This window comes from Mustela lutreola, chromosome 12 (genome assembly GCF_030435805.1).
Source record: "Mustela lutreola isolate mMusLut2 chromosome 12, mMusLut2.pri, whole genome shotgun sequence".
Lineage (NCBI taxonomy): Eukaryota > Metazoa > Chordata > Mammalia > Carnivora > Mustelidae > Mustela > Mustela lutreola.
In genome coordinates, this window is record NC_081301.1 from 90,630,253 (window position 1) to 90,647,129 (window position 16,877).

At 36.0% G+C, this 16,877-nt stretch overlaps 1 protein-coding gene across 5 annotated transcripts in view; it reads right to left on the reverse strand.

Annotated features, from left to right (window-relative positions):
• The window catches only part of LOC131812259 (zinc-regulated GTPase metalloprotein activator 1A), a 55,471-nt gene that overhangs the window by 23,723 nt on the left and 14,871 nt on the right, over positions 1-16,877 (reverse strand). For all 5 annotated transcript variants that reach the window (XM_059141509.1, XM_059141510.1, XM_059141513.1 and 2 more), the window contains 3 exons: positions 8,148-8,207; positions 6,561-6,598; positions 1,170-1,216 (listed from right to left, as the gene is read on the reverse strand). In XM_059141509.1, the coding sequence (XP_058997492.1) occupies positions 1,170-1,216; positions 6,561-6,598; positions 8,148-8,207 (145 nt within the window). The remainder of the gene's footprint in view (positions 1-1,169; positions 1,217-6,560; positions 6,599-8,147; positions 8,208-16,877) is intronic.

Consider the following 16,877-nt stretch of genomic DNA (forward strand, 5'->3'; position numbering starts at 1 on the left):
ACAGGGTGAGAGAGAGAGAGGCAGACTCCCTGCTGAGCACAAAGCCTGACTCTGGGCTGGATCTCACACCCACAGAACATGACCTAAGCCAAAATCAAGTCGCTTAACTGAACAAGCTACCCAAGTGCCCCACTTTCATTGTTGCTTTTATGACACTTTGCTATTTTCTATTTGGCTTATTTATATTTTCCATAATAAATATACTTTAATAAGGAAGAAAATTACAAAAGTGTTTAAGTTCAGTCTAACCTGAATCATACCTACCTACGCACTGCAGAATTCGGGCAGGATTACAGCATCACAGAGCACCATACCGCAGAATGAGAGGGAGCCAGGTGCTTGTCTGCCTTCTATTATTTGTCTGGGTCATTCTTAGCAAATCTCAGGGAGACCCCCCTCCAACCTCAGCAGCACACTTAGCAACAGTGGATTATCCCAAAGCCTTCTTCCCCCATTAGGAAGAATATGCTTAGGGTAGGCAAACTGATTTAAATATTTCTAAGTCTTAAGACAACCCAGTTAGGACGAAGGTACTAAACAAAAAAATGTTCTAAATACCAATTAAAACTTTTTTCATATTTCTTCCTCTTTTGTTCTGAATAACAGTGAATACGTAAATGAAATGAATTACTGCTGAAGAAGGTAGTAAGTGAACCAACTCTTTTCTTTATAATCCTCTTGAATCCCAATGAAACTATGTAAGAACAAAAAAACAGTTTTAAATGTTCACCATTCCCAAGCTCCTCTCAAAGAACTGCTATGCCCAACAACACTCATTTTAAGCTGTATATAAAAGTTTTAAATAAAATTTTAGTTATCAGGGCACCTGGGTGGCTCAGTGAGTTAAGCCTTTGCCTTCGGCTCAGGTTGTGATCTCAGGGTCCTGGGATCGAGGCCAGCATGGACCTCTCTACTCGGTAGGGAGCCTGCTTCCCCCTCTCTCTCTGCCTGCCTCTCTGCCTGCTTGTGATCTCTCTGTCAAATAAATAAATAAAATCTTTAAAACAATTTTTTTTAGTTATCAGACCATTATAAACGGCAATTCAATTTCAGGAAAAAAAGATAACAAATTTTCCTTTACTCTGTTTCTGTATTTCTCACTTTGGTTTTCAGAATAATTTTCTCTTTTCAATTAGCCAGTAATCAATATATACTTTGAATATGAATACCTAGAAGCTTCATTGATAAGGCCATCTGGTTTTTCTTCTTCTAAATGCTAAACAAAAACAAAGTTTTAAAAAAGTTACTGTGGGAAAACACAAATGCTAATTTCAACACAAAGAATTTTACTTTTGACACACCTTTCTTGCTTCTAATATAGATTTCAACAAATTCTATTACTGAATACACAAATGCAGAGCTAATTTTTCTAATGAAATAATTTTATTCCCCATTTGTAATTATTTTCCCACAGTGAACCTGTGGGAGATTTTTGGGGGAGAGGGCAGGACTTAAATTCTGTCCCCCTGACATCTCCTTTTTCTTAAAAGGAAAACCTTCCAGATTTAAATAATGTCAATAAAAACAAAGAGCATTACAGTTCAAATTATAGGCCTCTTCCTTTTCACAAAACTGTTTTTGTTCTAAATATTCATTATTACTTACATATAAAAGAGGTAACCACTGAAATAAACTTTCTTAAAATCTAATACACTTCCATCCATCCCAGTCCCATACCTCACTTTGCACCCCAGCATCACACACAATACAGATTCAGTGCTGAGCCCCTCCTACTCCCTTGAAACAAGCTGTGGGAAGGCCTCAGCCCCAATTCTAGCCTAAGAACAGCTGATCATTTAGAGAAACCCACACCTGACTGACCTGGCCCCTCAGTGTAACTGTTTACCTCACTGACCTCTCCGGAGTCAAGCCAGCTCCAAAAAAAAAAAATGTGACACTGACCCAGGGACCCACAAGCTAGCTTTCATCTCCCTAGAAGCAGTTATTACTTTTCCATAATTCTCTTTAAACCCCTAAAGGCATCAATGCCCATAAGGTTCATCCTGCAAAACATTCCACCTTCGTTACTTTAACCTTCAATACTTGCTCCCTGTCACAAGAAAAAGCTGCCTTGTGAGGTCAGAGGCAATTTGATTATATTAATATTCTTTGTATTTGAAATCAAACTTCACAAATTCTTAAATCATTTTACATACATTATCTCATTTAGCCTTCAAAGGATTAGAGGAAATGGCTATTCTCATTTTATAAAAGAAGAAACTAAATCTAATACTGTCACAATAGTATCATAATAGTATTATAGGATACTCTTTTTTTATACAGGGGTATTTTTCAAAAACTGAAATCATACTCAATATAAGTAAAATGATCATAATTTTAAAACCTTGTGAATGAAAGCTTTTTATGTCACATAAAATCAATCTTGGATGCAGATGTTACATAAGTGTTAACAATCATGTAAGAGTATACTCATAGAGATTACCTAAAAATTGCATTCATTATTCCACTATTATTACAGTATTGAATCAAAAACTGTTCCTTGCCAAAAGACGAGTTTACTATTTTTGTTAATTATTCTTAGCCTGTGGCCACTGCAAATCCTATTACTATGTCCTGTAGAGAATAAGGCTGTTACCATCCTGGAAATAGTTAACTGGCACCAGGCTCAAAAAATATCTGTTGAATGAATTCTAGTTAACACTCCTATTTGTTGACAAAGATGAGTGGATGTTGTTATTTGAAATATTCTATATAATGTGCAGCAACAAATCCCCTTCTATTCAGCAGTTCATCTATTTAATAAAGATGTATTTTTAGCAAGGTACCTATTTCTGAAATATCCCGGGATATTCCAGATTTGAAAATTTGAAACATTTTTCAAAATATTTTATCACTGACCTTTTGGGAACCTTATTTACATATGAATTTGGGGCTATCTGGCTGTGAGTTGGTGGTGTATAAAAAAAGGCATGGCAGGAAAATTAGATTTTTTGTTTTTGAATTTCCATACCTAAATGGAACTAATAGTAGTTTCACAAAGTTACCCATGTTTTTAACACATTTACTTCTCCAGAAGATTAGAAATCTATATGTAAAGCTAACTGGGAAAAAACACATTTTACTACCTTCAAGCTGTCAAGAAGTACCAAATATAAAAAAAAACACGTTAAAATCCCCAAAATAAAAATGACCAATGTGTACAATTCTATTATGGATAAAGCACATAATTATCACACATAATTATACAAAAGGAGACAAAATCCCCATTCTATACACTTCTGAAGGCCATACAAACATAAAGAAATAATAAATGCACACTAGCATTTATTTTCTCCAGGTATTAGCCCGATATTTACTTCCCTTACGCAACTTCCTATTTCCCCAAGCCAAACTCTGCAAAAAGACTAAAATCAGTGTCTGTTATTCAAAGGGACATTCTCCAATATTCATGACTCAGTTGGACAACTTCCCTTTATAAAGTTAAAAAGTGGGAATTTTGAGATTCTGTTCTACCTGTACAAGCAAGGAAGGAAAACACCTGCAAATTTTTTTTCCAAAAATTTTAGAGTGTGTGTGTGTGTGTGTGTGAGAATGTATACATATACCCAAAGGATTCCTCATCTCTGCTGAGAGACCATGGCTTTTGCTTATATATTAAAAAAGACAAAAATGATTTTGGTACTAATGAACACAACACGTCCCAAAAATCAAGGTTCAACCCTCCAACTCAGCACACGTAAGAAAGAAAGAAGCCCTCTGAAATAACACCACTGTAGACCCCTTTCCCGCAGAAACAGAAATAAGCTGGACTTATTTCATTTCTTTCCATTTGGGTCACTGTTTTTGACCCAAATGGAAAGAAATCTAGTGTCAGAGATGTCAGATGACATTTTAAAAAAAGCATCAGAAGCTTTCTCTTCTCCAAGGACTGGTTATAGATCTGACGCTATTTCAGCTGTTAGAAAACGATTGTTGCATAATGTCAATCTATTTATTTTTCCAGTCTTTTCCAAGCCCAACTGTTTTCTGACTGAATTGTTTGAACAGCTAGTGCAGTGTAACAGAGAAGCCAGAGAGAAACCTCTCACTTGACCTTTCCTGTGTAACTTCATCCATTGATTCTATTGCATTCAATGCTGTCACGTTTGTAGAACTGAAAAGAACAATGTTGGTAGCCTGGGTGTCAAGTCCTGAGAATAGAGAGCTGTCATTTGAAGTTGTCCAATTCTTTGCCCGTGATTAAAAAATGAATATTTCAGATCAATGGGTGGCAATCCCATTAGAGTGATAGCCCATGATATCAATTACCACTTCAGTTTCAATTTGGCTGCCCGGCCACAGGGTACCATTTCTCAGCTTTCCTTGTGATGGGCTGGCTCTGTGAAGCATGACATCCTTAAATTGCTGCCCATCATCCAAGTGTCATTACTCGCACTGCCTCAGAATGCTCTGAATCACAAGCAGCTACTGGGGTCAAGCTGTGCAACCAGAGGAATTGGACAAGTGGGCAAATCCTTCATATAAAGGAAAAGTTATTTATCTGGCATCTGACTTAGAAAATCTAAAGTTTCCATTATCCTGACAGTATGTCAGTTTTGTGTAGGTATATTGATTTAATAATTTAAGAGGTTTTATCAAGGTGGCAGGAGGTTAAACGTTTACTGTGTTTGCATTATTCAGAATGTTGCTTTGTTTATTTGGCCCCAATTACACTGATAATAGATTCTATTTAACTCCTCTGCACATCCAAATAAACACATAAAATTATTCAACTCTGGGTGTGATATGTTAAGTCTACCAAGAAAACAAATAAAATACCTTAACTGCTACCTCTCCCATGGGTATCCCAAATTTGGTAATAAATGTATATAAGAGAGGAGTTCAAACATGCCCATAGTAAACATACAGAACTAACAACTTGATTTATTTGGATTCCTCCATGAATATTTTATTAGAAATATCATGATTTCAGAAAAGTCAGAATTTTTCTGAGTAAATCTATAATACTGGGAATCTTGCTTTGATTCTTTTTTTCTTTCTTTCTTTTCTTTGATTCTTAAGATGACTAATAAATTTGGACTTAAAATCTACAAAGAAATAATTATAATTTTCCAAACAGGTCAAATTAGGTGCCCTATTCCTGAGGGAACTAAAGGGCTAGTGAAGGGATATTGGGAGCCACTTAATAAGCCTGCTGTATTCTGAGAGCATAACTTTATTGAAGGTTTGGAAGGAAAACACTTTTAAGATTTTATTTTCTTAAGTAATCTCTACACCTGACATGAGGCTCGAACTCACAGCCCTGAGATCAAGAGTCGCATGCTCTACCAACTGAACCAGCCAGGTGCCCCAGTAGGAAAACGTTTTCAAATTAACAAATTCAGATATACGATGGAGTAGAATACAAAACTGAAGTGTATTTTAATTTTATTTATATATTTATTTGACAGAGACAGAGAGAGATCTCAAGCAGGCAGAGAGGCAGGCAGAGAGAGAGGGGGAAGCAGGCTTCCCACTGAGCAGAGAGCCCGATGTGGGGCTCGATCCCAGGACCCTGAGATCATGATCTGAGCCAAAGGGAGAGGCTTAACCTACTGAGCCACCCAGGTGCCCCGAATGTGTATTTTTAAATATTAAATTTAAACTTCTGACAAATGATTATTTAGAAGGCTATCCACATCCTAGATTGAGTCGGGGAGATGGAGGATAATTTCATTCTCTTTTCCCTTTAGTAATATTTCACTTGGAAAGCTGAAAAATACTGTTTTATTTTATGCAACATGTTTCTAAAAATCTTACTAAGTGCATTTTATGAATTTAAGTTCATTTAAATGCATTTGAAGAACTTGGTAGTTACGAAAACATTCACAGGAGGCTGCCTTTTAAGGGAGAGTTTATCCTCAATACACATATGTATAAATCCTGATTTCTTCAAAATAAGGTAAAGCAATTATTCTTTAATGCAGTGGTTTCCAGTCTGTGTCTGATAGAACTTTAGCACGAGAAAAAAGTTCTCATATGCTTTATCAATCTCAATTGCTTCTACCAAATGGAAAAATACATCAACATTGAGGCTGAGTCCCAATAAGGAGTTACACATACCCAAACTTTATGCTGTAATATCATCTTTACAAAATATTACACTTCCAACTTCTATCACATTAAGCCAGAGTAATAAAAAATAAATATTTAATTTTAAAACAATAATTAAAAGACACAGAAGTTTCATCTATTGCTTATGATATGAGCAACAGATGAAGTTAAAACTTTTTGTTAAAATATTCAAACAAAAATGTAGAAAAAATAATATAATCAATTCCCAGATACCTAGCTTTTAACAAATTATTAGCAACTCACAGCAATCTTTCAACTTACTTTTTTTTTTTTTTTTTAAAAGATTTATTTATTTATTTGACAGAGAGAGAGAGGGAGAGATCACAAGTAGGCAGAGAGGCAGGCAGAGAGAGAGAGGAAGGGAAGCAGGCTCCCCGCTGAGCAGAGAGCCCGATGCGGGACTCGATCCCAGGACCCTGAGATCATAACCTGAGCCGAAGGCAGCGGCTTAACCCACTGAGCCACCCAGGCGCCCCTCAACTTACTTTTAATCCATATTTTGAATCCACAACAGTTATGATACCTACAAAAGAATACATCTTTTAGTCACCTTTATGTTTAAGAATGAAAATCACAACCTATTTAAGTTCACAAATTTTACTCAGTAAATATTTTTTTGTTGTTGTGCCAAAGCTGATATTTAATTCAATTCTATGAACAAGCAGATACATTTCAAATGTGTACTGAGTGCCTAGCACCATTTTAAAGCATTAGAGGCTATAAAATACTTTTTTAATTGAATAAACAAAGAAGTAAATAAGAAAATAAGATTTCTTTGGCCTTAAAAAAGCTTACAATCCAGGGTGGGATTATGGACATTGGGGAGGGTATGTGCTTTGGTGAGTGCTGTGAAGTGTGTAAACCTGGTGATTCACAAACCTGTACCCCTGGGGATAAAAATATATGTTTATAAAAAATAAAAAATTAAAAAAAAATAGGAAAAGTGAGAGAATATTTGTAACATTAAAAAAAAAAAAAAGCTTACAATCCAAAATATGATGAGACAAATTCCATAATATAAACTGGGATGTGATAAACCATCAAGACAGGTTATTTCCAGTTTATATTCATATTATCAAAATCAAAACTTCTTTCTTTTTTTTTTTTTTAAAGATTTTATTTATTTATTCGACAGAGAGAGAGAGAGATCACAAGTAGGCAGAGAGGCAGGCAGAGAGAGAGGAGGAAGCAGGATCCCTGCTAAGCAGAGAGCCCGACGTGGGGCTCCATCCCAGGACCCTGGGATCATGACCTGAGCCGAAGGCAGAGGCTTTAACCCACTGAGCCACCCAGGTGCCCCAAAATCAAGACTTTTCTTAACATTTAATTTACTGCTTAATAAATCTGAGATACCTTAAGATATCTTATTCCTAGTAATTTGCATCAAATCTAACTCACACAAGTATTTTCCATAACACGTACCTAAGTTTCCAACGGTCAATTAGTTTGGCAACCTCTGAATTTGTACGTCGAGTAATTTTTTCAAATGGTAAGAGAATGAGTCTGATGATGCCTAGGGAATTCAACCAGCTACACACTACATACACTAGAGCCAAATGATTAGGCACAGTCTTAAATTTCACTCTTGAGTCTATGGAAGACCTGGTTTAAAGAAAGGTAAAGGGTAGGCAGGTCATAGTTACTTCATTCAGAAAGTTTCCTTATATCTTAAATGAAGTCTATGAATAAAACTGCCCAAAAGTGTTAAGGCAAAGAAGTAAGGGGTGGGTGGGGACTTTAATTCTTATCTTCAAGGGAAAATGAAAGCAAAAATAGAATCCTCATACTGCATATTTTAAATAAAGTAGAATAAATCAAATATAGGATATAAGAAACTGACATAGCATTTTAAAAGGAAAACCTTAGCTGAAGCACTAAATTGGGAGCTGACACTGAGACCTTACATCTAGTTCTACCACTGAATGGGGCTTTGGAATCTTACTTCATTATCAAACTAAACAAATTTAAAAAGAGTAAAAATGCGAAGATTAAAATTATAATGTGAACAACAACAAAAAATCTAACTGTAACATTCTACTTGAAAACAAAAGAATATTTGCTTTTCAACTTACCATCAAGATAAATATCAACCCCTAATTCAGCATCAACCCAAAACATAGAAGCTACAGCACCTGAAAAATATATAAAATATTCATCAAACAAAAATATTTACTCAAACTGAGAAACACTATTCTAACTAGGCTGTTTTAACATGTCCTAACAGAATTAGCAGGCAAACACATATACAAATGATGTATGGCTTTCCAAATTTCTTTATGGGAATTACAATGACAGAATCTTTTGCTATTTGTACTCATTTCTTCCCCTCTCCCTTTTTGCCCCCAACTCTGAAAAAAAGGAAAGAAAGGAAAAGAAAAACAGATTAGCTCTTATCACATACAAACCCAACACCAAGCTTCTGCCGATGCCATAATAATCTGCCAATAGATACTACCAAATAATTTGGGCACTATGGATATGTGCACATGGGAATTATTTTTATGTTTTCTGTCCCTAATTTAATAATCACGCAGTTCATAAATAATCAGTTATCTCTCTAAAGGGAAGCAAAACACAACATAGGTAATTCGGAAGCCAGTTGACCGAAAAAGAGAAAAACTTGTAAGTTTTAGAGAAGAAAAAAGACCAGAGGCAAAATTGTATACTCTATGGCATTACCAGTAAAACCTTATACTGTTTATTTAATACTGATATAAAATGTGGGTCTGAGGAAAAATAATTTCTAAATAAGAAATTGAAACTTGTTTTTGACGCACACTGGTTCAGTAGCAAAGCACACGCCCTGATCAGTATGCCACTACGCAAGAAAAGGGAAACTGGCCGTAAAGAAAGTATGTGATTTTTCAAAGCATCACAGGTCCAGTTAGTGACAGGGCTGTCTAAAAGAATGAGTACTCGGGAAAAACAAGGATAACTGAACTCATTCCCATGTCTGAAGCTGTCCACCTAGCCCGAGATGTGGTCCCCCAAGCATCACTCTGTGTCAACAGTGAAATACCTGTCAGCTGTTTACAGTGATTACTCATGCAAGATATAGCAAGGGCCACAAGATCTAATGGTTTCCTGATACCTATTGATTTTTTCCCAAAAACTTAATAGTTTTCCAATTTGACTGAAATAGGATTTGTGAGTAACAGGAGAGAATCAATGCCTGTTCTTTTCAAGGAAATTACTTTACCATGACAATTATTTAGCTTAGAACTGGAGAGTGTCAGTCTCCTAAACGGGAAACAACTGAATTGCCAATAAGAATTTTCTTCACTTACTTGGCTAACAACATGATTTTAATTAATGAGGGGGAAAAAAGGAAATCTACTATGAGCATCATTTACTCCAAACAGTAAGTCATAAAAGAGACTTAATTTTTTTTCACTCAATAAAATTCCACCTTGCTCATAAACCTTTTTTTAAATTCATGGATTACTATTCAAATAGCTTACAAGTCCCACACAGTTAACATTCATGTTGTATTAAGTTGAATTACAAGAGGGTATTGGAGCTTTTTTTTCTAAATCTGATGTGCATCTTTGGTAATATCAGGCTACCCAAGAAGCAACTATCTGAAACTCAGATGCAGGTGTGTTTAGCAAGAGGAATAAAGATGAGAGAGTAAGTTGATCAGTAGTTCCAAACCCAGGCTGATTTTTCTCCCCAGGGGGTATTTGTCAACGTCTAAAGATATTTTTAATCATTTCAACTAGGGAAATGGTGCTGATATTTAGTGGGTAGAAGCCAGGGATGCTGTTAAACATCCCACAAGGCAAAAAACAGAACAAAACAAAACAAAGAAACAAAAACATCCCACAATCCATAAGACAATCCCCTACAAAAAGGAACTATCCAATCCAAAATATTTAAGTTGTGCCAGTGTTAAGAAACCCTTAGCTAGATTATAGAATCTCCCTTATTCAAAACCAATTACAACAAAAATTTAAAATAAAATTTAAAAGCCAAATTTTTATCAGCAATAACAAAATATATAACCTCCTACGATGAATACTGAAGAGTGATAGTCTAAATAAGAAACAAAGTCCTGGGCGCCTGGGTGGCTCAGTGGGTTAAAGCCTCTGCCTTCGGCTCAGGTCATGATCTCAGGGTCCTGGGATCGAGTCCCGCATCAGGCTCTCTGCTCAGCAGGGAGCCTGCTTCCTCCTCTCTCTCTCTCTCTCTGCCTGCCTCTCTGCCTACTTGTGATCTCTCTCTGTCAAATAAATAAATAAAATCTTTAAAAAAAAAAAAAAGAAAGAAACAAAGTCCTATGTGACTTCTGATAATTCTTCATTCTACGCCCATCAATAAATGGTTGTAGGGGAAGAGTTTACAGAATCCAAATACTTATCAGAAACAGCTTTCAAAATGGTATGGGGAACTGAACAAGAAGTAAGTAATACAGGAAAAAGTCAACCAAGGGTAAATTTTCTAACCATTTCTGTATTTTCTTAAAAAGATTTTATTTGAGAGAGAGACAAATGAGAGAGCATTAGAGGGGAGAAGGTCAGAGGGAGAAGCAGACTCCCCATGGAGTTGGGAGCCCGATGCAGGACTTGATCCTGGACTCCGGGATCATGACCTGAGCCAAAGGCAGTCGCATAACCAACTGAGCCACCCAGGCATTCACCATTTCTACATTTTTGGAGGAGGGGGTCACCTTCTAGGGCTCAGAGCAAAATGAATCGAAAGGTTTGAGGCTCGAGGATATACCCACACAAGATATGGAATATATATTCATGAGTAGCTGGAGGAAATTCAAGAGAGGAACACTTGGGTACTTTAAAGAGAGCTGAGCCTGAAAGTCTGCTTGCCCATCTGAGAGATCTGACTGGATCTCTCAGTCACCCTTTTTCCTTTGCTTCCCCTTCCCTGCTCCCAGCAATACCCAACATTCAAATTGAGGCCTAGGAGAAAAACACGTTTAGGTAAGATGGGTAAGATATTAAAAGTAATTCAACACCATATGTAAGTAGACCAATGTTCTCTACGCCAATCACCAACATGCTGAAAAAACCAATGCACAAATATTACAGCTTAGAAGAAAACAAAAAAGATGAAAGAAAGAAAAAAGTTAAAGAAATGAATAAGGCATATAAATGGCATAGAACCCATTCTGGGAGGAAACATAACCAAAGAAACATAATCAAAGAAAATTCTGAAAGGTCTATTCATAATAGAGAACTTAAAAAACAACATAATCAATTAAAAACAAACTCTTAAAGGCAAGAGAAAGCAGAGTAATATGAAATGGTACTTTGTGAAAGAAATAAATGTATATACCCAATAAACATATCATTACTTAACGAATTCTTTTAAAAGATCAAGGTTGGAATAGACACTGGTGGAAACAGAATTACTGACAAAAAGGAACATGTGAGATGATTAAATACAGAAGCAAAAGACAATTCGAAGATAAAAGATAGGGAGAACAAAAGAAAATTCAACATAGGGGAAATTGGTGTCATAAAGTAGAGGACCCAATAATTGGACCAAAAAAAAGATCCTTATGGTAATAAATAAGGAAAATGCTCCTAAATGAATACATAAACTTACAGACAAAAGAGCATACTGTAATCCAAGAAAAAATGATTACAGAGGACATGTAGATGTACTTTGGTTATATTACTGACCTTCAAAAACAAAGGAAACAATTGTCAGGCATTTTGGATGAAAAAGCAAGTCACTTTCCAGGAGGCAGAAAAAAAAATATTAGACTTTTCTATAGTAACAGTCATTGCCCTGATATAATAAGATAATGACCATAAAGTTCTAATGAAAGTGTTCCCTAAAGATATTATCTCCTGCCAAGTTATTTTTCAACAATGAAAACACCAGATAGATACACACAATACATTAAAGGAAACAAAAGCATTAAAACTCAAAAATACATCACTCATAAATCCTTTCTGATAAAATAAAAAAGGAAATCCAGCCAACCAAAAATTACCGAGAGATCAAGAAGTAATATTTGCTAAGTTCTGAGGGAAGTTAATTGTGATCTGGAAATTTTCTACCTAGTCAATCCTTCAGTTATAAAAACAAAGGACAAGCATTCTCAAGGAAGTATGCAAGACCTCAAGAAGGGGGGAACCTGGGTGGTTCAGTCAGTCGAGCGTCTGACTCTGGGTTTCAGCTCAGGTCGTGATCTGTGTCATGAGACTGCACCCCACGTCGGGCTCTGCGCTCAGCATGAAGTCCTCTTGGGACTTTTCTCTCCCTTCCCCTCTGTCCCTGCTCCCAACTCTCTCTCCCTCTCTAATAAATTCTTTAAATCTTTTTTTTTTTAAATCTTAAAAAAAAAAAAAAAAAAAAAAAAGTGAAGGAACACAGCATCTGTAGCTTTAAAGGATTACCTGACCATGAAAATCAGTCCAATCAAGAGATTCATCAACTCAGGAATGGAGAAGCCACAGTACTGAGCTAATGAGGACTAAAACTGTTTAACATAGAACTAAACAAAGTATGAGAGAATGTAGATGTTAGAAATCTTAACACCACCACATACAATAAATCAACCACACTAAGTGATAGTGTTCATTCCCTACTCCTTTATGTCAGGGAGTCAAGAAATACTCTGAACTGACACATATAGTTAAAACTAACTCATCCCATTTGTTTATGGTTTTATTTTTAAGATTTTATGTATTCATTTGACAGATAAAGAGACAGCAAGAGAGGGAACACAAGCAGGGGAGAGTAGGATAGGGAGAAGCAGGCTTCCTGCTGAACAGAGAGCCCAATGTGGGACTCGATCCTGGGACCCTGGGATCATGATCTGAGCGGAAGGCAGAAGCTTAACAACTGAGCCACCCAGGCACCCCTGTATATGCTCTTTATAACCTTTTTATCCCCTTAACTCATATCCCTTCCAGTGGAAAAGCATTTTTCTGATAATTTAGGATTCCTTCATTCTTTCAAGTTCTTTGTTCAATTACGTAGTAATTTTTTTGCTTCTACCCACCTTTTATTGAGCAATTTATTAAATTCATTTTAATGACATTAATAGGTGATTAGTGGAGTATCTAACACATGTTGGCTAACTTTAGGTGGTTTACATATATAATATACATATTTTTAATTGAGTAAAATGGTATTTGACCTTATATTAGTTTCAGGTGTATTGTATAATGATTCCATATTTGTGTACATTACAAAGTGATCATCATAGGAAATCTAGTTACCATCCAAAACACATAATTGACCCCCTTCATCCATTTCAGTCCTCTAAACCCTTTCCCCTCTGATAACCATCAATCTGTTCCCTGTATCTGAGTTTTGTTTTTTCTTTTATTAGGTTCCACAGATTGATGAAATCTAACTTATTTCCCAGAGTTTGATACCCTCAAGGTCCATTCCCGTTGTCACAAATAGCAAGGCCACTGTATATATATATATAGCACATCTTTCTCCATTCATCCATCAACAAACTCTTAAGTTGCTTCCATATCTTGGCTACTGTAAATAATGATGTAATGAACATAGGGGTGCAAATATCTTTTCAAATAAGTTTTCGTTTTCTTCAGAAAAGTACATACAATAAAATAGCTGATTACATGATAGTTCTATATTTAATGTTTCGAGGAATCACCATAGTAATGAAAGTGTATGCAAATGGAAAACCACCACTTTCTGCAGTAGCGGCACCAGTCTGCGTTCCCACCAACAGTGCATGAGGGTTCCCTTTCCTCTGCATCCTCACCACTTATTTCTTGCCGATTTGAATATAATAGGTGTCCGGTGGTATCACACTGTGGTTTTGATTTGCATTTCCCTGGTAATTAGTGAATCTGAGCATCTTTTCATGTGCCTGTTGGGCACCTCCATGTGTTCTTTGGAAAAATGTCTATTTGGATCCTCTGCATTCTTTTCAGTTGTTTTTTGTTTTGTTTTTGCTACTGAGTCTTTACACATTTTGGATATTAACCTTATCAAATACATGATTTGCAAATATTTTCTCCTGTTTTTTCATTTTATGGATGGCTTCCTTTGCTGTCCAAATGACTTTTAATTTTATATAGTCCCAATTACTGATTTTTGTTTTGTTGCCTTTGCTTTTAGTTAGATCCAAAAATTCAACACCAAGATGGATGTCAAGGAGCTAAATATCTGTTTCCTTCTAGGAGTTTTATGGTTTCAGGTTTTATATTCAAGTCTTCCCTTCATTGAGTTAACTTTTTTATCATGTAAGACAGTAGTCTAGTTTCATTCATGTAGCTGTCCAGTTTTTCCATCACCATTTATTGAAGAATCTTTTCTGCTCATTGTATATTCTTGCCTCCTTTGTCATAGTTTAATTGGCCAGAAAAGCATGGGTTTATATATGGGTTCTCTATTGTTTCATTGATCTGTTTTTATGTCAATACCATACTGTTTTCATATTACAGCTTTGAAGTACAGTTTGAAGTCTGGGACTGTGACATTTCCCATTTGCTCTTCTTTCTCTCTTTTTTTTTTTTTTTTTAAAAAAAAAGATCTAATTTATTTATTTGACAGAGAGAGATCACAAGTAGGCAGAGAGGCAGGCAGAGAGAGAGAGAGAGAGGAGGAAGCAGGCTCCCCGCTGAGCAGAGAGCCCGATGCGGGACTCGATCCCGGGACCCTGAGACCATGACCTGAGCCGAAGGCAGCGGCTTAACCCACTGAGCCACCCAGGTGCCCCCCATTTGCTCTTCTTTCTCAAGCCTGCTTTGGCTATGGGGCACCTGGGTGGCTCAGGTGGTTAAGCATCTGCCTTCGGGTCAGATCATGATCCCAGGTCTGGGGATTAAGCCCTGTATCTTGTCCTCTTCTCAGTGGGGAGCCTACTTCACCCTTTCCCTCTGCCTACAGCTCCCTCCCTCCAGGTTGTGCTCTGTCAAATAAATAAATAAAATCTTTAAAAAAAAAAAAAAAAAGCTGCTTTGGCTATTCAGGGTCTTCTGTGATTCCCCACAAACCTTAGAATTATTTGTTGTGGGGCACCTGGCAGCTTCAGTCAGTTGAGCACGCAACTCTTGATCTCACAGTTATGCATTCAAGCCCTATGTTGGGGTGTGTGTGTAGAGATTACTTAAAACATTTTTATAGCTTTGTGAGAAATGGCATTAAAATTCTGAAAGAGTTGACAACGAATATATTGCTTTGGGTAGTATGGACATTTAACAGTATTAGGTCTTTAAAAAAAGAGCATGGAGTAACTTTCTATTTTTGTGAGTTAATTTCTTTCATCAATGTCCTACAGTTTTCCACGTACAGATCTTTCACTTCCTTAGTTATGTTTATTCCTAGGTATTTTCTTTTTGATGCAAATTGTTTTGTTAGGCTTGTTGCAAGGATTGTTTCCTTAATTTCTCTGACAGTTCATTACATAGAAACACAACAGATAAGTATATACTGATTTTGTATACAGCAAATTACTAAGTTCACTTATTTTGGTTTTTTGGTAGAGTCTTTAGAGTGTTCTATATATAGAATTATGTCATCTGCAAAAAGTGATTGTTTTCTTTCTTTCCAATTTGGATGCTTTTATCTCTTTTTCTTGTGTTATTGTTGTGGGTAGGACTTCCAATACTATATCAAATAAAACAGGCAAGAATGGGCATCCTTATTTTGTTCCCAAGCTGAGGAAAAGCCTTCAGCTTTACACCATTGAGTTTAGTTTGTCATGTATGGCCTTTATTATATTTAAGTACATTCCCTCTATACCCACCTTAAGAGTTTTTTATCATTAATGGACACTGAAATTTATCAAAGATTTCCTCTCCATTTACTGAGATGAGCACATGATTGTCACACTTCGTTAAGTGGTGTATCACTGACAGATTTGCAGATGTTAAAGCATCCTTGCATTCCTGGAATAAATTCCATTGATCGTGGTGTATGATCCTTTAAATATATTGTTGAATTCCGTTTGCTAATATTTTGTTGAGGATTTTTACATCTATGTTCATTATGGGTATGAGCCTATAAATTTTTCTTTAAAAGATTTTATTTATTTATTTGACACAGACAGAGAGGGATCACAAGTAGGAAGAGAGACAGGCAGAGAGAGAGGGGGAAGCAGGCTCCCCGCCAAGCAGAGAGCATGATGCGGGGCTCGATCCCAGGACGTGAGATCATGACCTGAACCGAAGGCAGAGGCTCAACCCACTGAGCCACCTCAGGCACTCCCTATAATTTTTATTTTATTTTATTTTTTTGGTGGTGTCCTTCTTATTTGATATCAGGGTAATGTTGACCTTATAATGAGTTTAGAAGCTTTCCCTTCTCTTCAATAGTTTGGAAGAGTTTGAGAATAGATATTACAACTTTTTTATATTTTTGGTAGAATTCTCCAATGAAAACATCTGGTCCTGAACTTGCTTGCTACGTTTTTTTTTATTACAGATTCAATCTTCTTACTAGCAATGCATCTATTCAGATTTTCTATTTCTTCATGGAAGTCTGGAAGTCTTGAGAGATTATGTGTTACTAGGAATTAACCCATTTCATTATCACAGTAGTCTCTTTTGATCCTCGATTTCTGTGGTATGGTAACTTCTCTTTCATTTCTGATTTTATCTTTTTCAAAAAACAGGTTACTTTCATTGTTCTTTTTCTTTTTTTTCTTTTTTTTTTTTTTAGTCTCTATGTCATTTATTTCTTCTCTGAATCTTTATTATTTCTTTCCTTCTATTACCTATGGGATTCATTTGTTCTTTTTCTAGTTCCTTTAGGTAGAATTGTCTTTTTTTTTTTTTTTTTTTTTTTTTTTTAAGATTTTATTTATTTGTCAGAGACAGAGGGAGAGCGAGCGAGCACAGGCAGACAGA